The 8,560-nt window shown below is 51.6% G+C and overlaps 2 protein-coding genes across 2 annotated transcripts; both read right to left on the minus strand.

The window, feature by feature from the left end:
• Positions 1–96: 96 nt before the first annotated feature.
• BO94DRAFT_560282 (uncharacterized protein) lies at positions 97–4,321 on the minus strand (the record flags this gene model as incomplete). Its single annotated transcript, XM_025614140.1, has 4 exons — positions 97–119; positions 409–2,332; positions 2,354–2,472; positions 2,575–4,321. 4 exons carry the CDS (start codon positions 4,319–4,321, stop codon positions 97–99), a joined length of 3,813 nt encoding a protein of 1,270 aa, XP_025463070.1.
• A 1,600-nt stretch (positions 4,322–5,921) lies between these two features.
• BO94DRAFT_255511 (putative HLH transcription factor (Hpa3)) lies at positions 5,922–7,837 on the minus strand. Its single transcript, XM_025606463.1, has 3 exons — positions 7,431–7,837; positions 6,336–7,379; positions 5,922–6,273 (listed from the first exon to the last, which is right to left on the minus strand). The coding sequence occupies exons 1-3, from the start codon at positions 7,642–7,644 to the stop codon at positions 5,957–5,959; spliced, it is 1,575 nt and encodes a 524-aa protein (XP_025463071.1). The 5' UTR covers positions 7,645–7,837; the 3' UTR covers positions 5,922–5,956.
• Positions 7,838–8,560: the final 723 nt, after the last annotated feature.

An 8,560-nucleotide genomic window follows, 5' to 3' on the forward strand; every position in this document is an offset into this window, starting at 1 on the left:
TATTGATCTAACTAGTTATTGATAATTAATTATAATTATCGTTATCAATCTTTCATCGTTCCATGGTTGAGGGCAACATCTTCGGAGAAAATCCTTTTATAGCAGCTTCGTCAGCGAATCTACATGTCGTTATCTTAAATGAACAGCTATTTATGGTTGATTCTTTAACTCTATAGAGAGAGAGAGAGAGAGAGAAGGTTGCAATGAACATACTGAATGTGACTTTTTGTATTATAGGTCTCATAAGGCCATATCCATTATATCATAAAAGAAAGCATCGATCAAGCAAAACCAAATCAGATAAATCAATCTTTTCCCCCGATCATTACAGGCCATTCCATCCATCTAGTCGTTATCATCACGTCGAAACCCAATTCGTCCATTTACAAGAACATCCTCCACTTCCACCATCAACGCCGCCCCATTCTCCAGTGGCATCGCTCGAAGAATTACTATACAGGTCGAAGATGCCCGGGGCTGGATTGACCAATTGACCACCGTACGACCGGTTCTCAATCTGCAGTTTCACGTCCGACGAGTTGATCTTCTCATTGCTCTCCATGCCGTAACAGTATACCATTTTCTCTTTTGCGTTCCCGCCGTGCCGATCTAGTGTGATGGTCACGGGGTATGGAAATGATCCGGGGCGAGTCCAGTACGTTGCGGACGAGTTTGCTGTGGCTGTGGCTGTTGCGGCGGATGTTGTGGTTGTTGAGGATGCGTTTGTTGAATTCTTGAGGAGGGCGTCGTTGGAGCGGGTCCAGATTTGGACGAGGAAGCGGGTCTGCGACCATGTGCATCGGACACGGGCGTCGGATTCGTTGGATCCGCCGTCCTTGTCGTTGGGGTCATCATCGGTTGTACTGCCATTGACGGGGGCCAGGGAGGAGAGAAAGATGGAGCGGTCGAAGTAGGTGTAGAAGCCGTAGTGTTCTGTGCTGAGGCCGCGGTTATAGAGGCGAACTGGCTGGGATGAGGGCTGTGGGTATAGGTTTGCAGCGGCGGCAGTTCCATCGGAGTTCTCATCTGGTGAGGGAATGATGGTTGCAAGGTTAGGGAAGGAGCTATCGGATCTTCGCGCCAGGCGAAGGGTGGATGTAGACGTTAAGTGGCTGGCTGAGAGGATGGTCATGTAGAAGGGGGTTTCCTCGCCTGCGTAGGGGACGGTGTTGTTGTCTGTGGTGTTACCGAGGAAGGTCTGATCCTTCAAGCTTGGAGGTGATGGTGATGGGCTGTAGGGATTGTCGGAGCTTCTAGAGGAGAGCGTCTTGCTGGACTTTGAGGCAATTGTTGTGCTGTTAGGATAGGTTCCATTGCGGAATAGGATTTCTACGCGAAAGTTCGGCTCGTTGGCGGCGTAAGGCGCATTTGCAGATTGTTCTTCAGGCGGTAGAGCACAGCTCCAAAGGGTGGATGGAGCTATGCATCCTGAGACCTGTGTCTGAGGTTCTGGTCCTGCAATCGTGGCGATACCGGTAGGCATGGGTGGGTAGCCGGTGAGATTGAGCCATTGCGACTGCACTGGTGTTGAATCGCCCTTCTTTTTCAAAGTCATCACCAAGAGGAGGATGATTGCTATGATTATGAGAAAGGACGTCATGATCGCCAGGTACCACCGGCGTTTCACCTTTCCATTTTTGTCTTTCTTGGACTGGCCTCTCCCACAACAACAACAACAACAACAAAACGCGAAGATCTTTTTGCTCTTTTTGTCTTTTCTATCTTCTTTCTTTTCCAACGGTTTTCGTCGAATCTCGATAATCTCCCTTTCTATGGTCGTGTTTGTCACTTCCTCTCGCGTAGTTGGATGTGGCTCCATGCGAGGCAGTAGAGCAGAAGAGCTATGGTGACTGGAAGTGTATGCAGGCGCTGGGCTAGTATGCATATCGGATAATGGAATCGATTCACCTCTCTCAGTAGCTTGTTGAAGGCCAGGAGACGTAGGGTTTGGGGGTTGTGGCTGTGCTTCATGATCGTGAGTGGGGAACATGAAATGCTGAGGAAGAGCTCGATTTGGGGGAGCTATAAGAATCGGTGATGGGACAGTAGCAGGGTGAGCATAAATGTGCTGGCTGGGAGGTGCTGGCTGAATTACATGCTGAATGACCGGTTGAGGTGCTGGTTGAATTACCGGCTGTATGGCTGGCTGGGGCGCTGGTTGGATGACTGGCTGGAAGATGGGCCAAGATATCTTTCTTTCAGATTGATTGTCTGCTGGTGGTGCTAGTCCTTCTGTCTCTCCATGAACATGGGACACAGGTGCAGCTTCTTGAGGAATCTCTCTTGTTTGTTCATTGGGGATAGGGTCATTGGGAGGAAGCTCACTGGGAGACTGTTCACTTGGAGGATGCACACTTGGAGGATGCACACTTGGAGGATGCACACTTGCAGGATGCACACTTGGAGGATGTTCACTAGGAGTATACGCAATTGGAGGGTGCGCAATTGGATCACTTGGAGGGTGTTCACTTTCTGGGTGCACGCTAGGAGGGTACACACTGGGAGGGTGCACAACCAGGGGGCGCGAGCTTGGGCCGTATCCACTCGGAGGATGTTCACTTGGAGAACGTTCACTCGGAGGATGTTGACTTAGCTGGTACTCAGTTGGGGGATGTCCACTGAGGTTATTGCCTGGAGTGTCATTATCCTTGAGATCGTTTAGGGAAATCTCGGACCTCTTGTCTATTACACTCGGTTCGTACAAGGTCTGCGGCTCTGCAGTAGCGACTTTTGAGCTTCGATTTTCATCCCGTGGAGTGTCCTCCACATCGATAAGGAGGCCCCTTTGGTGTGAAATGGTCGAAACTGCATTCTCAGCATAGCCTGGTATCTTGTCTTTGGGCGTTAGGGAGCAAATATGGTTGACGCATTCGAAGTACGGCCTCCCACTGAACAATTCGTGAGCACAGGCTTGGTAGTACTCAGCGGCAGATCCTTGAATCGGCTGGCCCGGAAACATGAACGAGAATGCATCTTGATCCCTTGTTTCCACGGTACGATCCTGGTTGTCCAAGTCTTTCTCATCGAATGGGTTCACACTATCATCTGACCAATCCGATAGTTCATCCTTGTGGTGGGCTTCCGTTGCCTCCGGCGTGTCGGGGGAGAAGCAAGATACTTCCTTTTCCCACCACTCATCGCTCGATGCTGTTAAGTGGGTTCTAATACTGGGAACGGGTGGTCTAGCAGCCTCCGTTGGTGTGGTATTACCCATGACTGCGCTGAAGCGACCCAGCAAAGGCGAAAGAAGGTAGGTCCACCAGCCTTCAGATTGATGTCTGTTTGTTTCGGTGTTGATGCTTAATCTATCCGGGATCTTTTTGACAGTCCCACTGGAGTAAGAACGAGAACGACTCGCACGTCGCATATCATCTTCTTCAAACACAGTCCCGGTCGAGAACGCACGCTGTCTCCCTGTCGTAATTATAGAGCGCCTCTGTGCAGGCTCGTTTCCTGTGTTTCCAGCCCCTCTAAGAAAGGGAAAATCTGGAATGGCAGGCACCGGCGGTATTTCTAGGTCCCTGTCATTGTCATCGGGGTAAGGTGTTGGTTGGGAGTATATGCTGGATGCTACCCTAGGTCGTGGATGCATTATGCCAATGTCGGGCCAGAATGTGTCTTCTTTGGCTGGCGTGACAATGATAGACGGGGTCAGTGTCGCTCGTTGGGCATCTCCTGTGTTCACTTTCAGCTGATTCTCATGAGAACTCGGGGATCCGTCAAATGGCATGCTGAGCCCAATCATGATAGGTCGGTCAGATGGTGATAGATCGTCTTTGGCCTTCCTTCTTCCCCGGAAATTGAGATAGGACAGTCGTTTCTTTTCTAGATTGGAGGGTCTATCCGGAGGTTGGTCAACATCCTGGTTCGAGTCCTTCTTCAGTATCCCTCTGATACTATGCGTGGCCCTCTCTTGTTCTCGTGCCTTTGAGAGCGCTTTCAAGTCATTCAAATCCATGACGGTCGGCACTGACGTATCTTGAAGGCCTTTCGGAGAGGACGGGGAGAAATCTGTGACTAAATTCAATCCAGGAGGTCGGTTTGACCTCTTCCCGGTGTAAAGACCCAGCGGTTTCGCCTGATAGGAATTCTGTGTCCCGTCCACTGCTTCCTGCTCTTGTACATGCTGATCATGTGCTGCTTTATGTATAAACGGGTTCTTGCGTGTTGCCTTATTGAGGAAAGCGAAGGGTCGGTTTCTTTCCATATCATGGTCTTCCGGAGACGATGGCGCCGGGCTAGGAACCTCTTCTGTGATGGGGGACGACAAAGGGAACGTCGGTGCTGCAGGAATCCGCAGTTCTGCTGGTGGTCTCTGCATTCTGGAAACCGTATTGCCTGCGTGGCCAATACGGTCGCCTTATACTAGAACCAGTATATTGGTTGTTCGGTCTGAGTAGCACGGAGTTGAATTTAGCCAGGTATCGTAGACTAACTGGTACTGTTGATAAGGTTGTTTTGTTATAGAGCAAGCAGATCAACTGCGAGAATGTGAGGCTCTCCCCTGATGAATTGTCCGTCTGGTCATTGAAATAAGAAACAAAGAGAGATCTGGCTGCTATTGTTGCCAATAAAGAATCGACATTTGAGACTGCCGTGAATGGATGAAGGGAACAATGGGCTTCAACACAACAGCACCAGCTGTTGTTCACTCATGCCACATCCGACAAAAGAACAAAGAGTAAAGATAAAGGGGTGTGGGCCAAGATTGAAATCCCAGAGCAAAGTCTAAACGGCACCAACCTCGTGGGAGTGGGAGAGATACACGGACGGGGGAACAACGGGGGGAAGAAGAATCCAGAGAAGAGAAATAACACGACCGATGCCGAGAAGCCCAAGCACCTGTGACTGGGTGATTCAGAGGACTGAGGGAGCTCATGCACATCATGCAACAGCTATCCTTGACCTGGACACTTTGGGGCCCGCATGGTCCTGACTACTAATTTGGCAGAGGACCAAATCCTCCGAGCTCCTGACTCCATTGGGCAGGAGTGCTTGATCGGCTCTGCAAGCAGATGTTTGACGTATAGGTGGTGGGAGGGATTGGCTGGTGAAGAACCAGAGGAAGCTCAGTAGGCGCCGCGGAGGGGAGGGCGCTAACAAGAAGTAGATCCGACACGACGGGCAGGTTGCAGAACCCCGCCGGGCGCCAATCAGCTGCCCGGAACCCCCCGTGACAGAAATAGCCCGCCTGCAGATTCTGGCCGCGTTCAAGACATTCACTTCACTTTCGCGGTGGCCCGTGGCCTCGCCTCGCCTCACCACACCTCACCTCTCCTCTCCATCCCCTCCCCAAACCCCCCCCCCCCCAAATGAAAACCTCAATTTTTTACCACTCACGTTGCAATTCAACTACTACAAGAAAGCTGGCGAGGCAAAGAATAAGGTGAAGTAGGTTTTCAAATCGACGGTACTGCCGGTCGGCAGCTACCGATGCCGTGACATATGACTTCCAGGTATCCGTAGAACAACATACACGTAATAAACAAGCCATGGGGATATCAAGTCCAACACCATACACACTCCTTTTCCGACCAACCGTTGTTCAGGTTTCCTTTTTAGCCTTCTTCCGTACACACACTGCGACGTCGACCACACCGGCAATACAAGATGGTGCAGGCAAATAAACACACTTTCCACGCCCAAGTCCAATTCCCGGGGCGTCTACCCCGACCCCAAGAAGATGCAACGGAACACGGCCAGGGGTATGATGCTGGAGAGGGAGGAGAAGAAAGAAAGGAGAAGAGGGGTGTATTGGCGGGTTGGTGAGAAAGTGAAGCAGATTGTCGCTCAAAAGACGATAGCCACCCAAAACAAATCTACAAGCCAGATAGCGAAGCAAAATGCCATGTCTAGAGCACAGAAGAGTATGAACTGTGCCAACTAAAAGCAACCGTCACCAATGCATTCGTCGTGGGGCCATTCCATGGGAGACCGTTCGGTAGCCAACCATCGGCTATCGTCGTTCATCGGTATACTGCACCCCTTGCATTGGAGCAACCGTCCCGTTCATGAGAGGAGGCAGCGTACGAGGTTGCTCTTGCGTCATTCCGGAGCCAGGAGCATAACCGGAAAATATAGGGCCGTGCACCTGTCCATTTGGCTGGGATGCCGCCATTGAATGATGCTCGAAGATCGACGGCTGTCGAGATTGGCCGTTGGCTTGCTGCTGACTGAGTTGAGCCCGCATCTCGTCAAGTTCGCTTCTCAGGATCTCATTTTCTCGGCGTGTACTACCGAGCATTTTCTCCAGATGTGCAATGTACTCGATAGCTAAGGGTACGTTAGCCAACGAACAACCAGCGGGGTCTCGGATTGCTGAGACCGGTTCTTACCTCTTGTAAGTGTCTCCCATTTACTAGACTTGTTGTTTTGGCTCTGTGGGAGGCGTACACGCAAGGCCTCGAAACAATCCTTCATCTCACTGCGGCGCTTTCGCTCCGCCAACTTATGTGTTACACGCAACTCCGGAGTTCTGCTATATGGAGTACTGCCACTGTGTGCCTCAGACTCTCCAATAAGGCCGCGGACTTGTTTGTGCTGTAAGGAATGGTGGTGTACATTTTGTGGAAGTTCTGTACGAGTCAGAGGATCAGGGACTATAGATGCCGAAAAGAACGGCTGATAAGACATACCATGCTGTCCACGGGGCAGCCGTGCATCGGAGTAAACGCTGCTGGCCAAGGATTCGGCAGTACTTCCTTTCCGCGAGAATTGGTTGGTTGACTTTTCCGTGGTAGAAGAGACGGAATTCGATCGCGCAACGTCTGGATCTGGGAAAGCGTATGCGAGACCAGCGGTAGGCGCCTCCGCATTGTAGATCTCTGAACGAGGATTTGACGAGATAGCAGGTGCAGTACGACCAGCTGCAAACCCGCGATGTTCGCCAGCCCGCGGCCCAAGTGGAGAGAGCGGCTGCCCTCCCGAGTATCGAGGACCACGGTAGGAGCTGTTCATGTTCACATCCATGGATATGCCCCGCTCTCTCTGAAGACCCGAAACAATCGAGGTTTGGGAGACATTTGTGCTGTGGTAAGGGGAGGCCGGATTGATAGCTAGCGAGCTAATTCCTTGGTTCATTCTACTATCCACACTGCTCCGTCGCGATTCAGGAGGCTCCACGATACTGCCTCGTTGAGAAGGAGCATCATAATTTTGGTTAATGGAAGGTAAGGTGGTGTTTGGTTGAGTAGAACCGAAGTTTGGGGAGGGCTGCGCCCCCGCAGAAGAAGGTGTGTTGGTGTTGGAGTGATCGTTGGGATAAGGAGATCGATCGGAGACATAGGATGCGCGGTTGGGGGAAGGCTGAGAGGATGTGAGGAAGGAGAGGGAGGGATAATTGCCGGTCCCGTTGGTCGCGGTGGAATATGTAGACGACCCTAGGGGGAAATCAGCCTCCGCAGGTAAGTACGGATGAGACGAAGTCTTACTGGTACTTTGAGGCATCGACCAATTCCCCGAATCTCGCTCTATCGTATTTAGGGAAGCATTTCCCGGTGATTTCTCCGCCTGAGTAGGGATGCCACCGGCCATACTTGCCGTCAAAGTCGAAATGGACGGAAGAGTCTGAGTAGAGGATACCGGGGGGGTGTGTGGTCCCGTGGTAGCGGGCTCCCAGGGCCGATGAGTAAGGGTTGTCTCCATGACAATCAGTTGACGGATATCTCGGTAATGTAGCGATGTACAGAGAAAAGACGGTTCAGAGGAAAGGAGGTGTCAAGAAAAAGCGATTTCGCAAAGAGCGTGTTCTGTAGAAGCCAGTGTCCTTCCGCTATCTCATATTCGACAAATCGGCACAGCACGTAGTTGAACAGCGAACGTTGAACGTTAACTGACAAGTCGATCTACGCGATAGAGTCCGAATCAACTTTATGTGGCCAATGGAGGACTGGTGTGCAGCGCGTAAGTTCAGCGCAGGATCGACCTGACTCTAACCGGCGCGTGGGACGATGAGGTTGCTATCTCTGCTGTCTCACAGTTCCGTGCGAAATCGGTAAAGATGAGTGAAGCCGAGCCAAGGCCGTAAAGATATGTCCAGAAAAACAAAAAGAGTCGCCAGAGAGGAGGAGTGGGCGGGAGAAGCCGTCGTAGTTGAAGCGAGCGGAGGGCGGAGAGGCGGAAGGATAGGAGGAAAGAGGCAGGTTATACTGGAGACTGGCGAAGGAGGGAAGATATCGGATGAGAATCAAGGTGGAGGAGAAAGAGCAAGGGAACACTAAATCTTAAGTAAAAGGGAACAAATCGTGTCAGCTTCGGCCACATGGGGGAGACGGAAATTATGTACGGCAGGGCCAATGGTTCCGGGGCATGGGTTTGCGGTGCAGGACTGGAGCTTACCTACCAGATGGCAAAGGTGCAAAACGCTCGGGCGGCGCAGCGGAACGTGGCACGAGATTAGAACGACGAACAATTGGGCAGGAAGAAGTGTTAGGGCAAGGTCCCCGACCGATGGCCAGCAGAACCTTAACGTGACCGGCTAGAACGATGGCTGCGGGGAGGGGGGCAAATGATGAACCGACGAAAGAGAGTCGAGGCAGGAGGAAGACGGGGCGAGAGGATA

Source organism: Aspergillus sclerotioniger, assembly GCF_003184525.1.
Source record: "Aspergillus sclerotioniger CBS 115572 chromosome Unknown BO94scaffold_35, whole genome shotgun sequence".
Taxonomy (NCBI): domain Eukaryota; kingdom Fungi; phylum Ascomycota; class Eurotiomycetes; order Eurotiales; family Aspergillaceae; genus Aspergillus; species Aspergillus sclerotioniger.

What these genes read in the sequence shown, in the direction of transcription:
- BO94DRAFT_255511 (XM_025606463.1), bottom strand. Translation starts at nt 7,644, where the DNA reads ATGGAGACAACCCTTACTCATCGGCCCTGGGAGCCCGCTACCACGGGA. An exon ending in GTCGATGCCTCAAAGTACCA is followed by an intron (nt 7,380 to 7,430) that starts GTAAGACTTCGT and finishes ATTTCCCCCTAG; the next exon opens with GGTCGTCTACATATTCCACC. An exon ending in ATGGGAGACACTTACAAGAG is followed by an intron (nt 6,274 to 6,335) that starts GTAAGAACCGGT and finishes ACGTACCCTTAG; the next exon opens with CTATCGAGTACATTGCACAT.